This window comes from Fringilla coelebs (genome assembly GCF_963513975.1).
Source record: "Fringilla coelebs genome assembly, chromosome: 4".
In the NCBI taxonomy this organism is placed as follows: domain Eukaryota; kingdom Metazoa; phylum Chordata; class Aves; order Passeriformes; family Fringillidae; genus Fringilla; species Fringilla coelebs.
In genome coordinates, this window is record NC_140032.1 from 60,324,877 (window position 1) to 60,349,482 (window position 24,606).

The 24,606-nt window shown below is 41.9% G+C and overlaps 1 protein-coding gene across 5 annotated transcripts; it reads left to right on the forward strand.

Moving 5' to 3' along the window:
* The first annotated feature begins 1,256 nt into the window (after positions 1 to 1,256).
* KLHL8 (kelch like family member 8) lies at positions 1,257 to 24,496 on the forward strand. 5 transcript variants are annotated; one of them, XR_014616129.1, is made up of 12 exons: positions 1,257 to 1,298; positions 9,941 to 10,049; positions 10,502 to 10,739; positions 13,664 to 14,212; positions 16,377 to 16,563; positions 17,256 to 17,399; positions 18,522 to 18,633; positions 20,300 to 20,468; positions 20,977 to 21,136; positions 22,114 to 22,315; positions 22,719 to 22,921; positions 24,076 to 24,496. XR_014616129.1 is itself a non-coding variant. In XM_084204941.1 (12 exons), the coding sequence occupies exons 4-12, from the start codon at positions 10,542 to 10,544 to the stop codon at positions 22,840 to 22,842; spliced, it is 1,845 nt and encodes a 614-aa protein (XP_084061067.1). In that variant the 5' UTR covers positions 1,894 to 1,943; positions 3,787 to 3,870; positions 9,941 to 10,049; positions 10,502 to 10,541; the 3' UTR covers positions 22,843 to 24,496. The 5 variants fall into 5 exon arrangements, 3 of the variants coding, with proteins under 3 accessions (XP_084061066.1, XP_084061068.1, XP_084061067.1); XR_014616130.1 differs by having other exon boundaries at positions 24,123 to 24,496; XM_084204941.1 differs by lacking the exon at positions 1,257 to 1,298 and adding exons at positions 1,894 to 1,943; positions 3,787 to 3,870 and having other exon boundaries at positions 22,719 to 24,496.
* Positions 24,497 to 24,606: the final 110 nt, after the last annotated feature.

Below are 24,606 nucleotides of genomic sequence, written 5' to 3' on the forward strand. Positions count from 1 at the left end.
GCTCTGCAATATGGAATTGGGAAATCTATTGGGCTCTTAATCTGTGGGGCTGGAGGTGACTGACATTTTCACTAGGCAAGCTGTGCTTGCTTTTATGCAAAGAAGACTCCATACTCCCCAGGGCATCTATTTCTTTCATAAGGTCTTTCTTTGGTTCTAACAACCTGTGAAACTTTCCTGGCCAATTCTTTTCAAGTTCTGAAGTCAAGATTTGACCAAATGGGACCAAGGCTTACACTTATTCCACAGAGAAAGATACTACTAACAAAGAGACTAAATCAAACCAGGGAGAAAGTGTGTATTGGGGAAATGTATTCCTGCACTGGAAGGGCTGTATATATCTCTCTGTATTTTATATATATATATACACTTGTAGAGACCAGAGCCGGTGGACAGGTGAAGAGGAAGGAGCTGCTACAGCCTTTCCTTCTCTATATTACATCCTTCTCTCTCTGAACTCATGGAGAGCAGTTCCTTCAAAATCTGAAGCAGGATCACTCTTATCTTTCTTAAAGAATCAAAGAATCACAGAGCATGCTGATGTGAAAGGGACCCACAAGGGTCATTGAGTCCAAATCCTGGCCCTGCACAGGACATCCCCAAGAGTCACACCCTGTGCCCTACAGCATTGTCCAAATGCTTCTTGGAACTTTGTCGGGCTTGGTGCTGTGACCAGTTTTCTAGGGAGCCTGTTCCAGTGCCCAAACACCCTGTGGGTGGTTGAGCAACCACCCCTCAACCACCCCTTTTCCTGATATCCAACCTAAATCTGCCCTGACACAGGCTGTTTCCTCGGGTCCTGTCACTGGTCAGGAGAGTGAAGAGCTCAGTGCCTGCCCCCTCACTTCCCTTCACGAGGAAGCTGTAACTGCCATGGGGTCTCCCCTCAGTTTCCTCTTTTCCAGGCTGAACAGACCAAGTGACCTCAGTCACTCCTCACGGCTTCCCCTCAAGAAGGCGGTAGATTATTCCGGTGGAGATTGCACTAACTGGGGGGACAGGGTCATGGTATTTCTCAGGAGCTGCTCTGCCTGCCTCTGCTTCCCGCTGAAGATCAACCCTTTTACGCACCAAGAACCGGGAAAGTCTATTTCCCACACACCCCGCCGAGCGAAAAGACAGAGCAGTCCTCCCCCGGGAACCCGAGGGGGCAGGAGCCCGGGAAGCGCCGCCAGGCTCCTGCCTTGCCCCCACCCCGCCCCCACCCCGCCCCCACCCCTCGACGCATGCGCGCGGGGCGCCCCCTGGCGGGCGGCGGGTGCTCCGCCGGACCCGCCGCGGCGGCAGGGGCAGCGCAGGTGAGCGGGGTGGGCACCGGGCGGGTACCGGGGGGCTCCCCACGGCTCTCACCTCACGCCTCCCCTTCCCCCGCACCCGGAAGGCTCTATCCGACCCCGCGCCCTTCCCCCGCCGCCCCACGCCCTCGTACCGTGCTCGTACCGCCATGGCGGCTCCCCCGCCCTTATGTAACGCGCCCCCTGCCCTCAGGTTCCTCTCTGTGGTCCCGGGAGCGGGCTCGGCGGGGCGTGCGGTACCTTGGTCTCGCCCTCCTCGCAGCAGCGCCGAGGGCTCCGACCCCCGGGGCACCCTCGCTAGGGCGGGACGGCCCGGAACCGTTCCCGGGAGGGCCGCGGCGCCGCCCGGCTCTGTCCTCGCCCACGGCGATCGCCGCGATCGGAGCCAGGGAGCCGGATCGAGCGCCGGTTTTGGGGGAAATTAAGGTGGAATTGGTGTAAATGGTTACCAGGGCTGGACTGTGCTTAGAGAGCGCAGAGGCGGCACCGTGCACAGGCTCGGCATCGGGGGACTTGTGCTGCGGGGGCATTCACAGAGGGAGCTCCGGCAGCCATACCGTCCGAGAAGGACATAAATGTTTATTAAAAATTAAGTGAGCCAGGATTCCCTGCGTTTCAAGCTGCTCCATGTGAAGACCACAGCCAAAGGTAGTGCCTTAGTCAGTTCACTATTGGCATTTTGTAAAGGGTAAAGAGTAGTCACTTAGCTTAACCCTCAACAAATAATTGTGTTTAAAAAAAAAAAAAAGGCAAGAAATTGCCCATTGTTACTGGGGAGGGCCTTAGGAGTTCCTAGCTTCTCCTCCCTTCTCAAGTAAATAAGAATTTAAGATGTCACAGTTCCCCCAGCTCTTGGAACTGCCTGCTTCTTGGCTTTTCTTCCTCCTTTGGTAGGTTCCCCTTTTCCATCTCCACTCAAGACAATTGCCTACTGGCCACTGGGAAACGTGTCTGTGTTTCTTCCTTTGCCTTAGTCATTCCTGTATAATCTACACTTGTCAGAGTTACAAAACTCAGAGAAACTTGGCTTTGTGTGATATTTGCAAAGGCTTCTGCAAGGATAATCAAGAAACAAATCACACTGTGGAGAAGTACCACAACAAGTAAAATAGTTCATGAAGTGTCAAAACCACAATCGATGTGTCTCATATGTCTTTGCTGGAAATGGAGGTTAAGCTGCAAAAGGTTTAGCCACCTTCAAGCAACGTAGTGTGAGGTTTTTGAGTTAGTTTGGGCTGAGTGCTCTGTAATCTGTGCAAACTCTTGTGCTGTGAAAGAAGTGTGGCTGCATTGTTACCTGGGAAGGTTGTGCATGGCGTTTCTGTGCAGTGTGCTCATAACCTCATTTATTTTTTTAATTGTTAGTGGAATGTCAGGAGCCTGGCATCCAGTTTTCTGGTTGGCTGTTTATTTGTAAAGGCAAATGTAATCAGTGTGTTCACACAAAGACAGGATCCTTGTGTAATGACTGCCAGTAATTTGATGCAAGGCAGCACAGCACCACATTAGGCAGTGCTTTAGTTCTTCTCCAGCATGTTTCACCAAACCGATTTTTGTAATAATAATTTGGGTTGTGAAGCCATTGGTCTTGTATTATCTCTGCCACCTCTTGATTTCAGATTTTGAAGGAGCCTTGCAGCTCTGAGACAAAAGGAAGGTGATACTGCTTCATGGTTTGAGCTGTTTGTCTTGTGAATCTCAGTTCTAAATGAGAGAATGTGATGGTGGTTGGCAGCTAAGGCAGAGAGTCCTGGGAGGAAGGGACTGATGTGTGCATGGGAAGTATTGTTTGGTTACATTTCTGGAATGCTCTAGTGGATACCATGCCTTGATTTACATGTCCAGGATAAAGATGAATCATTAAAACCAAAAATCACAGACAAAGACTCTAACTAGTTAAAGTTAGAAAGTGGTATGTTTATTACGCTGGGCGGGTGGCATGGGCAGGATCATCCCTGAAATGCATGACCACAACGCACAAGGATTTTTGACTTCTATTTATTTCCCAAAATAATACATATGTATAACCCCAGCATCTCCCATCCCCACTTTGTATTAAAATGAGGTTATTAGTGCTTCACGCGTGCACAGTTTTTCTCTTGAATTGGGTCGGTGGTCTCGAATTGTGTCAGTGGTCCCAGAGATGAAGTCTGGAAGGTCTTCATCAGGTCTCTGTCACCCTCTGGCATGATCCAAGGCCCCCTGCTTCATGATGGATTAACATAGAGTCCAGGTGCTGGATATTGTTCTACTGGTTTCAGTATGTTCCATAATGGTTCGCTTGCTCCACTTACTTCTATAAATAAGCTCATAATATAACAATTAGCTTTAGCTTAAGCATCTAATAATCATTAACTTATCATTGGTGTATCTAAATTCAATATGAATTGGTTCTAACCCTCATCTAAAATTTTAAAGTTTAAAAATCATAATTCAAAAGAAGCTGCCAAATGACTTAGAAATAATTTAACTCTCTGTTAATACTTCCCAGGAATGACTGAACTAAATGCTGCTGTGGAGACTATTAAACTATTTTAATTTGGTCTGTCAGAGAAGACTGTAGTGCCTCTCCTTGGTAAGGGACTGTTCTGTGTTCTTGTGAATGTAGTAGGCTAGTTAAATTTTGTATCTATCCATCAGCACTTCACTGTGCTCCCATTGCACTGATTTTCAGTGGTTTTTATTTTGTGTTTTACTTTTTTGGGCCTTCCCAAGTTTACATTGTCTAAATAATCCACACCTTAGTTACCCCTGTATCTGCAAAGCAGAGTCCTGCTTTGCTGTTTTGTGACTTCTGAGTGATTTTGCTGGTTGTTAGGAAGTAAAAGTGAAGCATAAATCAGTCATGGCATATGAGGGTTTTGTTTGTTTTTTATGATGCAAAATTGAACAAAATTGTCAACCTGCCATTCTGTCAATCCCAGGAGACAGGTGGCCTTTCTGGTGTTTCATGGAAACTGGGATTAAACCTCAGGAGAACTTCACTGAGCACTGAATCAAAGCGAGCTGGGAAGAAGCTGTCTCAAAACAGCATGAAGACGCTGCCAAGAAGAATTATTTCCAAAATGAAATTTTATCTGTTTTTCATGCTATACAAAATACCTTTTTTATTGCATTTTTCCAAGGAAGGGCAGTCCTCATTCACAGCTTGTGTGTCTGCAGCACTGATGGGATTTTCATTATACAAATTTATGAGAGATGGTGCTAGCTGTACCCATTTCACTGTTGCTGAGCTATCTGTGTGACAAGTAAAACAAAACAATAATATCACTTTTTGCTGCAAAGAACCTTTGAAATGCTGAAAGGATTTAGAAACTGTAAATTAGTGTTTTCTAAGAAACTTTTCTATGTGTTTCTACAAAAGCAATCCTCGTGGTTTTAAAGAAGCTAAACCAGTTAGATGGGTAGTTTCTGACTTTTTTTTTCTTTCTGTTAAATAACTTTCTGCTGAAAAGTGCAGTAGGCTTAGGGTTGTAATACAGCTTGTAATTTGAATGTTCCCATGTTTTCCAATCTTGTCTAATTTGACCTAATTAGTTTGGGCATCTGAACAGTTTTGCATAATGTTTCCATACCATCTTTAATAGAATTAAAGATGAGAAGGGAGAATGGGTGAGAACTCAGGATTTTCTACTCTATTTTGTTTTATCAGCTTTTCCCCCCCATGTTCCTTCTCGATGGTGTACCTGTAGCCAGACTGGGCAGTGAAACAGCTGCTGGCACAGTCTCTGCTAAAGCTGCTGCTTGTCTGCAGTTTGCACTGTAGCTGCCTCCTGCTCTTCCCACTTCTCTCCCTCCCTAAGGGGTCTTCCTTAGCTCTGCCAGCTGTCCTTTTTCCAAATGTTCAAGTTTTCTTAGCCCAACACAAGGCAACAACTCGAATTTCTCTGTTAGCTGAATTAAACTGGAGGAGATCTTGTTGCTGCCTCTGCTGTTCTGATCTTGTGGGCAGCAGGGAGAGCATTTCATTACCCACAGAGACTCACCAGGCTCTGTGTTAGACAAGTTAGTTTTACACAGCCACACATACAAAGGCAAATTTCTTGTTTCCTTCAATTAAAAGGCCTTTTTGGTTTTTGAGGGAGGCTCACCACCCTTCTTTGCACAGATCATGATGTGATTTTAGTTCATCTTGGGGGTAAGTAGTCAAAATTACATACAGGATACTTGGGGAAAATCTGTATCTTTATTTCTCCTGCACTTCTGCCACCTTTTTCCAGCTTCAGTACCAGTGATCATAAGGAGTGTTGGATTTACAGGAATCATAATACCTCTTATCTGAACACTGCCTAGTTTTTGTTACAGTGGCAGTCGTGGTTTTATTTGTTTTATATCATTGAAGTATCTTCCTCCCATGTGTCAGAGAAAGAATAAGGATGATCTCTTCTTTCTGGGACACTGCCTCTTGAGGTGCTCTGCAGGGGAAAGGAGGCCAGGTACTCCAATGTCTAGATTGTGTGAGAAATAGCTACTCGCTTTTCATAGTTTAGGAAGTTTTATTAAACCTCATCAAAAATACAACAGAAGACTGAATAGAGAAAAAAGGTTACAACGCCAGGGGCAAAAGATTTTCTGCACCATGTGCTCAGCCCCCTCACAATGGAGGTTTCCCCTTTTTAACCCTTTAACCCCTCTCAAAGTTCTGTCCATCAACACCTTCTTCGCTGTCCAGTGGTGAAGATCTCTTGCTCAAATCCTGATTGGAGGTCAGATGTCACCATAGCGACACACCAGCCCTCCCAGATGTCCCAACTCCAGCGTTCCCTTGATAACCACTTGAGGGGATAAAACATAACTATAAATCTATAAAACTTTTCTTAAACTGTATACATGATATTTGTCTATTAATTGTGAGAGTCAGTCATCCCATTGCTCATCTATCACAATTGGCTTGTTCACCAGGATTCCTGGGATTTAATTTTATAATGGGGGAAAACAGCGATGTTATTCATGTTGTACCACTGCCTATTGTCTTAATTTCTTTTTGCTTCAAAATGGAGGTATTTTGTCTCTACTGAACGTAAGTACTCAATGTGACTTGAGAAATTTTACACTTCACTTTAAGATTTAGCTAGACTGTCTGAAGCAAATTCATGTCACTGTCAAATGTTACTGAATTCAGATGTTATCTGAATTAGAGCAGTTGTAAGATAGCTTTTTGTGCTCGGACCTCCCACCCTTTCTTGCTTTTATAAGTTTGAGGAACAGGTAGGAGGAGATCCTCAGTCCCTTGCCTGAGGTCCAGCACTGATGACCAGAGCACAGACTTTGGGGTCTGGAACAGCTGCCCTCTTGAGAATAGCAGACATCATCAGTACTTCCAAATATTTAACTTGAACAAAGAAATTGCTGACTGGCTCTCAGCAAATAATGGTGAGCTGTAAAGATGTGTGGGATTTGGTTTTTGGGTTTTTTTGTTGTTTTTTTTTTTTTAATTCAGATAGCTGCTTCTTCATGGAAAGTCAAGTAGCTGTTTACAAGGAGTGATAGATGATGGTTTGAATGAGGCACTTCCTTTAGTTTCCTTAGAGTCAGTCACTTGCTGTGATGGTCACTTATGCCCTTAATGTCATCCAAATTTGTATGCAGGCTGGATGACTTAATTGTCAAGGTGAAAAAGGGGACATGTTATTGAAGTTCTGAATGGCCATGGCAGTGTTTTGTTGTGGAAAGACTCTGTGTGTGTGTGGCATTCACCCAGGATGAAACTAGCCTCAATAAGTTGGATGTTATTGTTGAATTACTCTTGGTTTGGGGAGTAAATCTGTAAAAGCTTGTCTCTTAGTTTGTGTAGTTGAAGTATATTAACCTTCATAAATTTGGTGTGATATTCAGATTTTCAGAATTTAGTATCTTGAGTCAAGTGCTACTAAAATTAATTTCTTTTTTGTTTGAAATCTGAGAACAGAAAAGGCTTATGGCTAAAGATGAGCCCAAGCCAGTTTTTTCTTGCAAATGAAACATGGCTGCAGCTGGTGCTTTCCATAGCAGATGATTTGTTTGAACACTCAAATTGTGAGATTCTGTAATTAAGACCAGTGGAAGATTAGGGGATAGATGTCTAAAAAGATTTGCATGACCTAGGTGTATGACAGAAACAAGATGCTGAATTGGTGACTTGGGGGGAAGAATAAAAATCTACCTGCCACCAAGTCTCATCAGAAAAAAGCTGAAGTATGTCAGTTGATTGCTGTCTGAATATTTCTGAAGGTTATATTACATATGTTAAAAATTAACATGTTGTAGAAACTTCTCTTTACCTGAGGAACAGTAACTGACTTGTTCTTATGTTCCCATACACATATTTGATATCATAATACTGGACACTCTTTCATACATGTGATTTACTTATCGATGGCTGTGTGCCTGAGTGATGCCGTTGGTTTCGTCTAGGGTAATTTCTAGTTTCTTCCCCTACAATATCAAGTGGGTACTTAGTATGTATCAAATAGATAAATCCAGTTATGCACTCAACTTCTTTTCTTACAGGCAAGAGCTCAGAGCATCTCCAAGACCTTTTTTTGCTATGAGTATGAGATATGAATGAAGAGCGTTGCTTAAAATCAGTTATGTCTGGCTTTTGTACTATTTCTTAGTTCATTTGTCACATAAAAAATTCACCCCAACAGCACTGATTTTTTCTTAAGACTCATGGGTTTTATGTTGGTATTTACAGTGGCATATCCAGAATACTTAAGATGTACACATCAGCCTTTTTTACCTTGAGACACTGAACAGATGAAAAAAGTCTGTGTGTGGCTGCAGTTAAAGCAGGAAGATAAATGTAGCATGTGTCAGATGGGAAAACCTTATGACTTGGGAGCTGTGAACTCTCATTTAGGAGTCAGTGGCAGTTCTGTCTAAAAGCAGTGTCTTTACTCTCTATAGCAATGGTTGGATGTGAGTAAGCAGGGAGTGGTGAAGCGAGAGTGTCCGTCAAAGACCAAAATAAGCATGAGTTCACTACAAGTGTTGGCTGGAGGTGCTTCATCTTACCTACATTATCATGTTCAATGAATAACACATTATGCCTTTCAGCATCTCTCTACAGCATTTCAACACCAGTCTTTTCCCTCTTGTTTGTCCGTGTTAATTTTTATAATGTCAGGAGATTGTGTCTGAAGCTCTGTGTCAGCTTCAGATCCCAATGCTGTAGTGACCTCTTTGAAGGGCATGTTAAACATGAGTACCAGTTACAGAGAATTAATTTGAGAACCAAAATATCATAATGAACTAGAAAAATACCTTAGTAATTTGTCAAATCTGGTATAATGAAGCTAAGTTTTCAGCAGAAAAAAGTATTCATTGCTATAAAATGTGTAGAGATTTCATGATCGATAATATCTTTGAACTAATTTGTAGTTTTGGAAGAAGTAAGATCTTTCTTTTACATATCTTTTAAAGGAAGAATATTTACTTCGCTTAAAGCACCACAGGCAAATATTACCTGTTTGATCTCACTTGAACCTGCCTGGCCTAGTGCAGCCACCAGCTCTGTCACCACACAGGATGGAGAGCTGGCAGTAACCCTGTGATCTACAGCAGGAACAAGTACGGTTGCCTCAGGTCACTTCCTGCTTTTTCTCCAGTACTGATGCATGAAGAACTGTAAATTTAGTAAGAATCATGGACACTTCCAAAATTTCACAAAGGAAAATAATTTCTGCTCTCACACGTGTAACTTAAATTTTTATTGCAGAAGAATTTTTTGTTCTTTTGGCCAGTCCACTTCCTCCAACGCCAGAGTCCATGAGCAGAAATCCTGAATTAGAGCAGTCAACTCTTAGCATAGAATGAAGAATGAATGCATCATAAATTAATTAGGAAGCCATCAAACCAAAAGTAGTCAGTGTAAGAGGAACATGCTTCTCAGTATACTCTGGAGTACCTTCCAGCACTTGAAGGTGGCTTGTGAAAGACCCGGAGAGTTACTTTTTACACAGGCAGGTGGTCATAGGACAAATGGGAACAGTTCCAATGAGAAGAGGAGAGATTCAGATTAGACATTAGGAAGAAGTTCCTTGCTGTGAGAGTGGTGAGACACTGGAAAATGTTTTCCAAAGACGCTACAGATCCCTGGAAGTGTTCAAGGCCAGGGTGGGTGGGGCTCTGAGCAACCTGGTCTAATGGAAGCTTGGAACTGTATAATCTTTTAAGTTCCTTTCCAACCCAAACAATTGTATGATTCTGTGGTACATATTTACCTTTTTCATGTCTTTATCAAGAAGGGTGGACAACAGGTTCAGAAATAATGGCTTTTCCTAAAGGTCCCTACATAGGATTCTTAGCTGTGTCCCTTCACCTCTAACCTTCCCCAAGTAAGATCATAGGTAGTATTATAATGTAATTGAAGTGTTACCTACTAGCATTACCTAATGAATTGTTATAAATGATTGACTCTGCAGCCAAATAAAAAAAAAAAATTGACAAAGATTTATTAATTACAAATTGAAAAAAAAGTCCGACACAGCCAAGACATCGTCAACTCTGGAAATTGGCGCTGGGTGAACCTGGATCCAACTGACAGAGTGCCAGCGTTTGCCCGGAGGTTCACCCTGATTGCCTTGTACTGCCCGCTTATATACCCTATATTCTCTCTGAGGCCTGCATAACACAGGATGTCCCTTGTGTTTGTTCATATGTAGAGTTTGCACATAGGAATGCAAAGATTCACTCCCGGTGCTTCTACAGTCCTCTGGTCCTTCCTGGATGTTCTTTTCACATGGATGGCCGAGTCCATACGGATGCAAAAAGGTGTGCCTCGATTTCTGTATAGCTGTCTTTCACGTGTATTCGGGTGTTACTGGTGTTTAGGGAAGCCCGATGTAATCAGCTCCTGGATGTAATCAGCTCCTGGCATCTGCATCAGCTCCTTCATCGCCTTGGTGAATGGTCAAGAGAGTCGACATTCATGGCCCGAGAAGACTCCATTCTTAGGCTAAAGACTTGATATTATCTTTAGCGTGTTCCGGGAACTGCTTGAATAGGAATGAGACTATGCTCCCAGCCAGAGTGGTCAAGGGCACGTGGTGGATTAATGTAATATAATAATACATACATATATATATGTACTAATAGCATTAATTAATCACACATATATAACAGTCTTGTTTGGGTTTTTTTTGTGTGTGTGTTTTTAAACAGAAAGATGAACAGAACTGAATTTTAGGACCTAACTCCTGATGAGCTGGATTTTATCTTGGCAGGAGTTTTTGAAGATTGATGCAGTGAGAGAAGCAACAGCCAATGGCTTCAGAATCCATGATCCCTGAGCAGACAAAACAACATCTGATAAAGGGAAAAAGGTGGCAGCAGCAGCAAACTCAGCCTTCCATCGGTGATGAGGATGTCTTCGTGTTTGAGGCAAACGAGGCTTGGAAGGATTTTCACAGCTCTCTTCTTCATTTCTTTGAAGCTGGAGAGCTCTGTGATGTTACACTGAAGGTGATACTTGCCACATATCCATTGCATGTATCAGTCTGAAGATAAAGCTGCAGATAAGTGTGTTGTGAGTTAGCTGTGAATATTGACAGGGGTGTGGAAACCACAGAATACCTCTTGGATCTGAGACATCTCTAGAGATGCTAGGGTTTTTTTCCTTATTTAGGAAGTTTACAGCTGAAATAAAATATTGACAATCTGAGAGAGGAAGTACATGACTTTGAGCTTATCCAGCTTGCCTTCTCAGCAAGTTCCCACAGTTGGTCACTAATTACTGTGCCATTCCAGCTACTTGTAGCGCCTTTTTCTCAATATATTTTCATCCCCAATTTTACCTCGATGTCTGCATTTTGTGTTGTTTTGCTATATTCTTCTCAGCAAACAGGATTTCTGTAACAAATCTAACTTCCATCATTCTTCAAAGAAAGAAAGAAAAAAAACCCAGATGCTTGTGTTCTACAGCTTACCAAAGAGTAAAGAAAGAGAGGGATAAAGCAAATTTTATGATTCTTGCATAGCATTCCTTTAAGGCATTATTTGTAACCCAGCTGTATATTGCTTATATCTTGATGACAATAAAGTTGTATTTCACATGCATAGAAGTGGGTGCCTGCACCTTTGAATATTAAGTATTGCTTAACTAAACAGCTTACTAGTTAAAGGTAATTATTTAAGGAATAGTGATGAAGCACAGTTCCTAAACCAAGAACAAAGGACAGATGCCTTTAGGAAAAGCTGTTAGCCTGCAACTTAGGCTGTTAGATATGAACAGGGAAAATCTTTGACAGATGCATGTCCCTGGTGTTACCAACCCTCCTCATCCCTTTTCTTGGTGACCTCATTCTTACCTTCCTTCCTTTCCACCTACCTTTGCAAAAAAAAAAAAAAAAGGTTGAAAGTCTTATAAGCATAGTTCACTGCATATTCCTGCTATGGAAACTACTTGGAAAAAATACTTTACTGTGGCTGCAGTTTAACTTTCCCTAAGTTAGGCTTATATTAATGTTCATTTGTATGATCTGTGAAGAGCTATTTTGGTAACTTAAGAATGCTAGATGACATGACTTGGCTTCCAGTGAAGGCTAGAGCAGCCTGTGGACATCTATCTTATTGTAGGTTTCCTAAATGAGGGATTTTCAAGTAACTGCTAACTTTGTACTTGAATTAGAATTTTCAGGGGGGCTTGATTTTTCTTTCTGTAGTCTCAGGTATCACTCATGTTGTAAGAATAATCAGATCTCTACTGAACTTTCTGCTTTTGTGTGTGACCTGAGTTAGTGAGCAATTCTAGCGTTGCTTTTGTCAGACCAATTATTATTTTAACTGCTGGCTCTTAAAATATGATAGTAACTGGTGGGGAACTGATTTCAAAATAGCTAGAACAGGCTATATAAGGTCTCCCTGCCCATGGCAGGGGGTGGAATGAGAGAACCTTTAAGGTCCATTCCAACCCAAACCATTCTGTAATTTAAAATTAGGCAGATTTAGGTAACATAGTAGAGCCACTTAATTCAAAAGAAAGTTTAATTAGAGAATGGGATGATGGGCAGAATTAAAGTGTCTGATGGTAAGAATGGCCTGAGAGCTTTCCCTTGTACAACAGACCGCTAGTAGCATCTTTCTTTATCAATACTATAGTTAGTTGGAGTGCTGATGATGTAACAATGATAATCCGTGGGAGCACACAGGAAGACTCCCTCTGCTCCAAAAGTTAAATTCTGGAATTTCACCTACTCTCCTGTTGCCGTCATAAGAACAGTCTTAGAAGGCTGTTAGAAGGTAGAGAGTGGCCGATGAATACCATCTGCTTTTCTCCTGGTGGTTTGCTTTTTATTCATTTGGTAGGTCTGAACTGTTCTTTCTGGGGTGATCTCACACTGAGGAATCCATCTTTTCTTCTTTTTTTAATCTGCATACTCTTTCTTGTGTGTTTGCTTTCTGTAGTCAGCTCACTGCTCACCAGGTAGGTTACACTTGTGTTGATCATACTCTTTTAAAAGGTAAGAGCAAGTGGGTATTGAATCACAGCTAGAAAAAAACCAAAATATCCTTTATAATTTAGTATCTTTTCTCAAATGCACAACAGCTCTCTGTAATACCTTCATCTGAAAGTGAGCATGTAATTTGAATCCTTCAGGGAAACTGCTTTCTTACAGCCTTTGTCACTCTGCACTAACAAAGGGGGATAGCTGGCTGACATAAGCAACCACTCCTGGAACACATATAAGAAGTGGATTGTTCATTTATTTTCAATACTTAGATTCTTTTTTAATGTAGTGGAATTATAGAATTTTGTACATGAAAAGCTTATTTTACATTTTCTGATGAGAATTTTGAGAAATACCTTTTCTTTATGGGGAGTACACTGTCTTGTGGGTAAACATACTAAAAATATTGAAGAGATTGGTAACTTTTAAGAACCCCTGAAATAGCTGTTATTCCTGTGTTTTTACATGAATTTGCTTCTATAAACATCAGTTTTTCAACAGTAGTTGAAGTCCAGAAGTCCAGAAATCTAAATTAAGTAGTCTAAAAATGTCCCTTTCTAATTTGTCCCCCTTAAAGTCTATGAGTACATAAAAAATAAGTGTCTAGCAGTCTCATCCTGTCTCCAAGATGCATAAAGAATATTTCTAAGGATATTTCATTCTAAGGGTTTTCAAGAAAGGCAAGTTCAGTGCATCACTGCTATTGCTTACCTGTGTTACAGCTTTGCTCTATTCTCTAAGTTGTGGCCAAGCTACAACTTAGAATTACTTGGAATACTTGGATGTAATGTCAGAAATACAGGACAAATTGGGTTAATTTGTGTGGACAAAATACAAGGAGTCCAGAATTCTTATTTCAGTTTCACTGTTCCTGCTTTCACAGCCAAAACTGACATTCCAGTAAAACACTGAGGGTTTTTTTGTTCTTTTCTCTTTCAGGTTGGTTCAAAGCTAATCTCCTGCCACAAACTGGTGCTAGCTTGTGTTATCCCGTACTTCCGAGCCATGTTTCTTTCGGAAATGGCTGAAGCCAAGCAGAAGCTGATTGAAATCAGGGACTTTGACGGCGATGCCATCGAGGACCTGGTGAAGTTTGCATACTCCTCACGGCTCACGCTGACAGTGGATAACGTGCAGCCCCTCCTGTACGCCGCCTGCATCCTGCAGGTAGAATTGGTGGCAAAGGCCTGCTGTGAGTACATGAAGCTGCACTTCCACCCCTCTAACTGCCTAGCAGTCAGGGCATTTGCCGAGAGCCACAACCGCATTGACCTGATGGACATGGCCGATCAGTTTGCTTGTGAACATTTCACAGAAGTGATGGAGTGCGAGGACTTTGTGAGTGTGTCACCACAGCACCTCCATAAACTCCTGTCCTCCAGTGACCTGAATATTGAAAATGAAAAGCAAGTTTACAATGCTGCTATCAAATGGCTGCTGGCCAATCCACAGCATCACGCTACGTGGCTGGATGAAATCCTTGCACAGGTAGGGCAGACCTAAGCACCAAGTCCCTGTCTCATCACTGGTTTAGTTGTGTAATCAGCTCTTTGTACTTGGGTAGATCTCAAGGTGAAGAATGTTCTTAGGTTTTGGCGCCTCATCCGGTATTCAGGGTTGGGAGTTGACAGTGGAAGCAAGTTAGAGTACTTGAATTTTGGGGAGAAGTGATATTCTCCTATTTCTATAGAGAGAAGAGTACTCAGTTTATGCTCATGGCTGGGAGGTGGGGAACCAACAAAAAGCTACATCTGTGGTTGAGCAGAAATGTTTTATACTGACACAAAACAGAATATAAATCCATCACTTCACTTGGCTTGCCACTCCTACAGCCTGACATATGCTCGCTGTCCTTGCTGTTATGTATTTGTACTTAAGAAAGAAGGCAAAGCTGTTGGGTTTTCTTACATGGCTAGGAAAGGAAACTAGAGGAAAAGGGAGATTTGTCACATCAAGTTGTGTCACAGTATCTGAGACAGGTGTGGAGAGCCTGTACTGGGAAGAATTTGCGTACCATGTGGTGCAAAACATTCCATGTGTCTAGCAGGTAGAATTGGCTGGGCAGATTTAGTTGTCACTGAACTCCAACTTGATTATTTTGCTTTTGGCTGAATTGATAATATTGGCATTATGTGAGTAAGAAGATGTCCACTGAGGTGCTGCTGTCATTGTCTTCATGAATCATTTTTTACATTTCCTAGGAGAAGATCACAATGGTCTATTAGCTGTCTTCCAAAAACCTTCAGTTTCATCTAGACTAGCATGATGTTTTTGGTACAAAAACCCCTTCTTTATTATACTATACTTTAACTTACAGGCAATATAATTAAAGATTTTTTTTTAAAGAAATTTATATTTATTGCCCAGTTAGGCTAGCAGATGAGATTAACAGTTGTATTCTGTTAGTGGAAACCAGAGACTAGATTCAAGCAAAGAAATAGTTAACCCCTTCTTGTAAATATGGGCTGTTTGCCAGACCATATGGAGACATCAGTTGACTTGGACATAACTGCTAGCAGAAGACATGCCTGGGCTTGTAGACAATGGTTATCTATGTCATATTCAGCCTAATGGGTTTCACTGTTATAATGAGGTTCTGAATTTAACAGCCTGGAGTTCTTACCATGTCACTAACCTTTGGAGCCTGTCAGCAGGGCTACAGTGGTGCTTTAAAGTAGCCTCAAATAAGCTGGGCCAAAATAAAGGAAAAAGTGGGACTGAAGGCAAGGACATGAGGAAGAACGGGTAGAGATGTATGCTTTCTTCAAGACAAAGATGCTTGTCAGTGCTGTAACACCCCCATCCTGCTGCTCTGAGAAGCACTGGAGGTACTGGACTTCTGCACCATTGCTGTTCAGCCAACTGAGAACTGCTTGACAGTGTTAACTCCAAACCTTAGGAAGTCAGGTGGAGATTTCCTTCAGTTCCTCCCACTAACATCTGTCCCACCTTTGCCTTTGTACTTTTAAGACACTGTTTGTCTTAAAAAGAAGGATGAAAGGTTTGCTAAAATAAATGGCAGGAAGGATTTAGAGAAGGAAACAATTATTACTTTTTTAAAGTAATATTTATTACTCTCAATTATTACTCTCTCAATATTTATTACTTTTTTTTAAGCTTGAAGTCTGCCAAGTCTGCCTTAAAGAAAAGTGTTACTGCACTAGCAATACCTCCTTTATAGACACTTAGTTCATGGTGACTAAGTGTCTCTGTTTTGAGTTGCCACCCAAAGAAAATGAGCCATTTTCCAATGAACAAGCCCTCTTATACTGGCATAGCAGTGAGCTGAAGATTCATACCCAACAGCAGACTAATCTGACAAAGCCCTGGTGAAGCTGCAGGTGCTGCCTGCATCACACTGGGCAGGTGCAGGTGCAGCATGGGCAGCAGCTCATCTCTTTCCTCAGCACAGCCTGGGCCAAGGGACACTTCTCCACTGTGGCTGAAATGCAAATGGTTGTAGCAGACATTATCACCAAAAAGAATTGTTCATATCACTGTTGTCTGGAACAACTCTGAGAGCTGCTCTCCTTATTGAGAAGCATGGGGCTGCCAGCTGGCTCTAGAGCTGCTGGCTGCTGCATGTGCAGCACTGCATGGTGGCACTCAGCAGTTCAGCCACTTTCTCCAACTGTGTTCATTTCTGTGTCAGGTACGGCTGCCTCTCTTGCCCATTTGTTTCCTTATGGGTGTTGTGGCAAAGGAAGAGATTGTCAAGCAGAATCTAAAATGTAGGGATTTGCTGGATGAAGCAAGAAACTACCACCTTCACCTGAGCAGCAGGGCAGTGCCTGACTTTGAGTACTCCATTCGCACAACACCAAGGAAGCAGACTGCTGGTAATTAAATGTGTGTCTGGTTACACAGTAGGGAGTGGTGTGGAGAAAAAGCAGCACATTTGTGCAGGTGTCTTGATAGCAAAGCAGGTTTAGCTTGATATCGAGCATTGTTAATGACTTAATGCAAAATTGGGAAAGCCATTATGTACCTCTCTGGTATTTCGGTAATGTGCTGCATTTTCCTAGCAGAACTTTAGCAGTCATTTTCCTTCTTTAAAGCAATAATAATTTATTTGGATTAGCTCTTATCTGTATTAAAGCTACAGCTGTTATGTATGTTATGACCAGGCAATCTGTTCAAAGCTGTACCGAAAACGGTGGACAGTTATCTTTTGGTGTTGAAGGCTGAGCTAACTTTTAAAGTCTTTGACTAACCTACACCAAAAGTGAGTGATGAATGTTGACTGCAGATCATAATTTCTATATCATTATATTTAGCAAACAATGGATTTAAACCACAAAAAGCATATTTAAAATAGGCATTGTTTTTACAAGAGCATTGATAGCTAATTGCCATAGCAGTATGTCAACAAAGGCCAAAATCCAGTACCCAGTTATGAAGGGCAATGACTGTGCTCCTTGAAGTGAAATACAACTTCCCCCAAACTACGTAATTTTCAGTTTGCTCTGCTGTACAACTGTTTTTGCCCATCTGCTGCTAGTTCTCTGTAAACCTGTTTTGTGTTCTCCAGGTGTGCTGTTCTGTGTCGGTGGCAGAGGTGGATCAGGTGACCCTTTCCGCAGCATTGAGTGTTACTCCATCAGTAAGAACAGCTGGTTCTTCGGCCCTGAAATGAACAGCAGGAGGAGGCATGTGGGTGTGATCTCTGTGGGAGGTCAGTAACCCTATTCAAGCAACCCCAGGAAAAGGGACTTGTTTGCTCCTTTTGCAGAGCTGGTACTTTTACTAGCTGTACAAGAAGTAAACTAATTGCTTAATTGTTGGATAGTCTTCAGTTTAGTAAAGCTTCTCTCCCTTTGAAGCAATGTTTGGTCCTGAGCCGATCTGAGACTGTGCTTATGGAAAAAACATTATTGCGAACTGACAGAGTTGGGCTGTTCAGACTTGGGAAGAGACCTTATTGTGGCCTTTTTGTACTTTACAGGCTTTTTAGTGGGGCCTGTTGTAATAAGACAAGAGGTAATGGTTTTAAACTAAGAGACCATAGACTTAAACTAGATATCAAGCAGAAGGTTTTTAACAGTGAAGTTGGTGAAAACCTGGAACAGGCTGCCCAGAGAGGGGGTAAATCTCTGGAAGTACTCAAGGTCAGACTGGATAGTGCTATAAGCAATCTGAAAATGAAAATGTCCCTGCTCATTGCAGAGGGGCTGGACTAGATGACCTTTAAAGGTTCCTCCCAGCCCAACTGAACTGTACATAGCTTCTGGCCTTAAATAGGTGATTTTTTAAAATCCATTTATAAAGAAATTGCCTTACACAGTAGTCACCCAGAATTTGCTAGTACTCGTACTGGCTCCCTTCCTACTTAAACCCATCCTGGAAAGTTACTAAGACCATAACTCTTCCAAGAGCAGACCTAGCTTTATTTTTGGGTCTCCATTTTCAGAAGACAGATCAGCTGACAGAGCAGCTTAGCACCAAAAATGCACCTTTTGCTTGTACTTAGCAGCCCCTGTGTTGATGCAGCAGAACAGAGATAATTTTTCTTGATATAAAATCTGGTGAGACTGGTACATGTGTCCAAACTGATTTGACCTGCAGTACTTAAATTATGGGGAGGTTTTTTGTTTACATAATCTCAAGCTTTGTATAAAAGTTCACATTGGAATAGATTCCTGGTTTAGTACAGCATATAAAACTCTGATACTGAAAACATTTAAAAACTTTAACCTTTATTTGACTTCTTTGTCTCCACATAGGCAGGGATATTATATAAATGAAAACTGAAATGTTGCCAAGCAATCTCTGTTTTAAAAGATGTCTGTGTGTTCAGGTAAAGTCTACGCAGTAGGTGGACATGATGGAAATGAACACTTAGGAAGCATGGAAGTATTTGATCCTCTCACAAACAAGTGGATGATGAAGGCATCAATGAACACAAAGAGGTATATATATCCCACACTCCAAGTCTTAGTCTGTGGTGTACCATTTCTTGCTGATGCTGAAAAACATCCTGTCTGTCCTGCTTTTTTTTTGGGGTTTTCCAAACTGTTCTATTTCTAGGAATTTCTTTCCCCTATTTTGGAGCTTTATGCTATGAATGTATCACCCTTCTGTTCTTTTTTTGGAGGAGCTGGCTTCTGGACCAGGGACATCTTTTACTTCAGCTACACTTGCATTCTGGTATCCAAAGCCTTTCTGCTGTGCCCAGTAAACAACTTGGTGTGTGGGAGGGGACTCTGGGAAGGCGATCTTCCCGCATTAGAACTGATGAACTGGTTCTGCGTGGTTTTTGCTCTTTTTAGGAATGAGTGAGATAACTGCCAGCATAACATTAGAAGTGAAATATTTCATAGTAGAAATTAAAAAAGTTAAATACTACAGCAGGAAACAAATAGCTGCCTATGTTTTTCACACAAAAGGCCAGAAACACGCACTCTGAAAGTCAGATTGAAGACTTTTTTTCGTCTTGGCATTTAAGATTCTTATAAGGAGTTACTGGACTCAGAGATCAGTATTTTTTTTTCTGCTGTTATTTAAATCAGTGTCCCTAATTCTGCATTCTGTTGTGTTGTTTGTTGTTTTTCAAAGCATAGTGTGCAAGTAGGAGTGAAATAATAAGTATGGCTTAAGTCCGAAAACTATTTGTAGCTGTGACCTAGTTAAAGTAGAAGACCCAGACTCCTAGAAGTGGCTTGTTCTACTTCTTCCATCCTGCCACTACTCCAGGGAACAATCTCAGCAACAACCAGCCCTGGATTTCTGTGACATTTATTACTGAGTACCCAAGTAAAGGAAAGGGCTGCTGTGCCTTGGCTACCTCCCAGCTCCACTCCTCCCAGTCATGGAAGTCTTGAAATACTTAGTGGAGAAAAATGCCACCACAAAGTGGTGTTACCTGCTGAGGCAATTTAAGATAAGGCCAGGATATTGCCACAGTGTTGGTTCTGTAGAAAGATTGTGCCTCCCTTGCTCCTGCCTCAGTATCTCTGAACCTTCCCTCTTTAATGAGACAACAATGTTGTCAGTAACATGATAATTCACCTCACTTGGTGGTTAAAGCAGAAACTCAATGCTTTTATTCTAGACCATACTTTCAATTTTATAATACTGATTGTACTCTAATATTGGTAGATTTATTAGAAACAAATCTGACAACCATTTTAACACTCAATTAAGAAACACCAGAATGGAAGAAACCACAATTAAATCTTGCTGGAGTTCAGCTATTTAATATCCAGCGCAGGTTTGCCTTTTAATATGTATTAGTATCACTCCAAATCATTCTCAAATGGTAGTAGCCAGCTATAGCAATGAAGTTACAACCAGGTTTTGATTTATCTTCAGATTTAATAAAATAGAGAAATCATATCTAAGACACTGTCATGTATATGTGAGCAGAGGACTCGGCCTTAGAGTTGACATTCAGTGAAAAGGACACAGGGGTGCAGAGGGCCAGCAACATGATTTTCTATAAATATCACTTTTAAAATTTCCATTACTCTTTTCCCCCTAGTTTGAAACAGGTGTCATTCATATACCATAGCACTTGCTGTGTAGTTCCCTCTGGTTAAGGACTTGCACTGAGGTCTTGCTGCTGTGGTTCCCTAGGAGAGGCATTGCCCTGGCATCCCTGGGCGGCCCCATTTATGCCATTGGGGGCTTAGATGACAACACATGCTTCAGTGATGTGGAACGCTACGACATTGACTCAGATCGCTGGAGCACCGTGGCTTCCATGAACACTCCCCGGGGAGGCGTTGGCTCTGTGGCCCTGGTGGTGAGTCACTGCTAGGGAGTCCACCTGTTTTCAAAGCTGCATCCACAAGGCAGAACACAAGGTCTGAAACAAAATGCAGCTGGTGGGTCTGAGCACTTCCAGTCATCAAAATCCTGTGCAAAAAGTGAGGATACTTACGATAATACACATAGCACATTGAATTGTTTCAAAAGTATTTGAGGTACTGGGAGGAGTACTGTTCTAATGATATGGATAGTGCTTCCTATCTCATTCAGCCAACTGGTTTGTCATGGTCATTATGTTTAAAGGTACCAAATGCATGCTCTACTTTAATCCCCCCATGCTCTGAAAAATAGCTGCAACACTACAAAACTGTTGCACTTCTTTCATTGGAAGAGATAGAATTTATGTTAGATAATTAAATCTGTTGTTGGAATTCTTAAATAAAAGTGGACATACCACATTTTCATATAATTTTAACACTGCTTATGAAAAGCTGACTACAGGCAACTACATCACAAATAATCTTTGCACAACTGTTTTCCAGAACCATGTTTACGCTGTGGGTGGCAATGATGGTGTAGCATCTCTTTCCAGTGTGGAGAAATATGATCCCCACTTGGATAAGTGGATAGAAGTAAAAGAGATGGGTCAGCGAAGGGCTGGGAATGGTGTCAGTGAGCTCCATGGCTGCTTGTATGTTGTGGGTGAGTAGGGACGTGGCATTTTGTAGTGCTGCTGCTGCTACCAAGTGCTTGGCTTTGGAAGAGGCTGTTGTTGCTAGAGGAACCGGGAACAGATAGAGCTGACCTGTACTTGGCATTCTTGTGCAGGAGAAGAATGCAAGCACAACCAGGTCATGCTTAAACGAAGGTACATTAGCAAGGAAATGAAAAGCAGCTCCTAACCCACTTTTCAGGAGGGATGATCTGTTCAGGACAATATGTCTTTATTAGAAAATACTCTCAAGATTCAGTACTCTTGAGTTTCCTTTTAGGAAACTATTCTTAAGATCACATGCTTTCAAACATAATTCCGGTTGTGTTCTGAGTGTAGACAACAGTAGCTTTTTTTGCACTTATTTCACAGCTTCTTGTCTTGTGTGCTAGCTTGTATTTACCTGCTTTCCTGAGAGAGGAAGATGCCAAGTAGGTGTGCCACAGTGATAGTTTAAAAAGCTCTGGCTTGTGTATTATTGTAAGTGCTTAAATAGGTGTTGAACAAAATGCTCCTCTGACAGTTTCCCCAGCAAGAGGAATGCATCACTAAGTCTTATAAGAATTTTTTCCCCTATTGAAATATTTGCCAATGCTGTAATTGAGAACACTGCTAGTGTGTGTTTTGCATAAAGTAAAATAAGTTTGAGACCATCCTTTGACTGGTGTTAGGTTTCTTTCTCGTCTGATTCGGAAGCTGTTTCATTATAAATATGATTAATTCAGAGGGAAAAATAATAAAATTAGAATCCTTGCAACTTGAGTAGAAGAAAGTTATTGCTCTGAGTGATGCTTGAGCAGTGAGAAGAGGGTGAGCTGTTAGATTACTTTTTAGGAGCTTATAAAGTTCTGGTAAGGAGAGTGCTGAACAGGACCCCCTGAATGCTAAGAATAATCTGATCATGCCAGTCGTGGATATTCCCTGCACCAGGAGTGCCAAAAGCTGACCCTGTGATGGTTGTTTGCAGGTGGGTTTGATGACAACTCACCCCTGAGCTCGGTGGAGCGTTTTGACCCGCGCTGTAACAGATGGGAATATGTGGCTGAGCTCACAACTCCAAGGGGTGGTGTTGGCATAGCAACACTGATGGGAAAAATTTTTGCAGTTGGAGGTCATAATGGCAACGTGTACCTGAATACAGTGGAAGCATTTGATCCCATAGTGAACAGGTAATTTCAAATTTTTTGTTTGTCCTAATAAGACAAGGAAATCTGCCTGTATAAAAACATAGTGGCATAGAAGCAGTGTGCAGGAGGAGCCTAGCTGTTGTTTCCTGGTAATAACTGAGTCATTTCCATGGCTATCAATGCAGGACTGCTGCTTATATCACTAGGACAGTCTTGTAAATATTTAAGCACCTCCTCCTCCTCTGCTCCTCTCTATTCCTTGTCATCACCCTTTCATTCAGTAACAATCTATATTCTTCTACTTGTTTCAGTCTGATTTTGCACTAAATGGGGTGCATTTTTGTGCAGAGTGAAGAGCTAGGCAGTGTAATAGAATTTCAGGCACAGAAAATACTTTCAGTCTGCTGAGAAAGGGCAGGACCTTATTTTTCTTTTTCTCCTGTAGGTGGGAACTCGTGGGCTCAGTGTCACACTGCAGGGCAGGGGCGGGCGTGGCTGTGTGTTCCTGTCTCAGCAGCCAGATCCGGGATGTGGGCCAAGGATCCAGCAACGTTGTGGATTGCATGTGAGCTCTGCCGCCTCCTCCAAATTCCAAAGGAATGCTACAAGGGAGGCGCCACAGAGCTTCTAAACGCTGTGTTTTGTATGGTAGGTTAAGGAATAAATCCAGTATGTTTTCTTTGTGAAAATGGTGTTTTCTGCAACTGTAAAGCTTTTGGTAGCTTTCTATTAATAGTGATACAGAAAAGCCTGTGAAAACATGGAATAAAAGTGTGACTCACAGGAACAAACCTGCCAAGAACTGCAATCATCCCATTTTTGAGAAACTGCAATTCCAAAATCATTTGAGGCAGCTGTTGCAAGGATTGAACTTGTAAATCAAGCATGTGGTAAGGAGAGCAGCAGCAGCTACTGCTGCTGAGCTTTCCACTTCCCCAACAGCCCTGTTACGTGTTCTCTGGAGGACTCGATTGCCATTTCATTTAATTTATTTTCTGTAATGGAGTCTTAAACATTTCCCAATTGTACAAGAGCTTTGTAACAGAGGTGTCTCTAGCTTTAGACATAACGACATCTTTGATGTACCCCAAGATAACTGAGGCAGAGAAATTCACTGCTTACCTCCCAAGGGAATGATGGCAGCAGTGGAAATTGCAGGGATTCTGTCTGAAAACTGTCTTTCAAAGTACTTTCCCAAGCTAATAAACTTGTTAGAAGGCTGGAAAGATTCTTGACCTGAGTTTAGCCACTGGAATACTGCCATTCTCTAGTCTTCCATAAAATTTGTACTTACTACCCCCTTTCCAAAGGAGAGTTTCTGTTGAGAGGTCCTGAAGTAACCAGTATAATTTGTCCTATTTTCAGATGATAGTGTGTAAAAATGTAGGCTTCAGTGGTGTTTTGAATCACCGTTTTTATAGAATTTATAATAAAATTTGTGGTATTCTGTAAAACTTTTTAAGTGCAATGCTGGAAGACTCAACTGATTTCATTATCCAGTAGCAACTCTGGTAACATTCTCGAGTTACTTGCTCTTTTAAGGGAGCATTTAAATAACCTCAAAACCTTAAATGAATCAAAGAGAGTCAGCAAGAAAGATAATTGGGAATAAACCAGTACTTCCATCAAAAATTGAGATAGCAACATAACAGCCCTGCATACAAAGATGTCTTGTTACACCATTACAAACCCTGAATCCTGAGTAAAGTCCTGCAGGAAAGACTGCAGATCCCTATTCCTGCATCACCTTGAACAAACTGACAACTGACAATCCTTTGTGACCAAAGTTTCACAATTACCAGGTTGTTTCAAATGCCCAGGGAGAGCAGCAGACTTGTGTGTATTTCAGGACCTGGAAGAAGCAGGACAGCCGGAGTGAGGAGGCACAGTCATGTTTTTCTGCTAAGTTACCATCATTTGGCTTTCCTGCCCAAAATAACTTTGCACTTTGGTGCACTTATTGCACCCAGAGACAAAGGGAATAATGAAATATTGCAATAAAACATTTGTACTTCAGAGTACCTCATTTGTATGTCTGGAGTATACTGGTGCTGGGAAACATTACAGCATTGAGTATTTTTTGGTTTCTGCAGTGAATATTTCTCAACAGGAAGCTTCTGTTAGCAGAGAGAATCCTGCATTACCGCCATGGGCTGCACCACCTTGCTGCTCTCCTCACAAGGATGCAGTTACCCTTGTGGCTCCTGACCTGACTCTGACGTGTGGAAAGGAGGGATAAAAGTTCCCTCTCTGGGACCAAGTGGATGTCCTGGCTAACATAAACCATGAGTTTACCATATGGCCCTGACTGTGTGTAGTGGTTTTGCATGGGG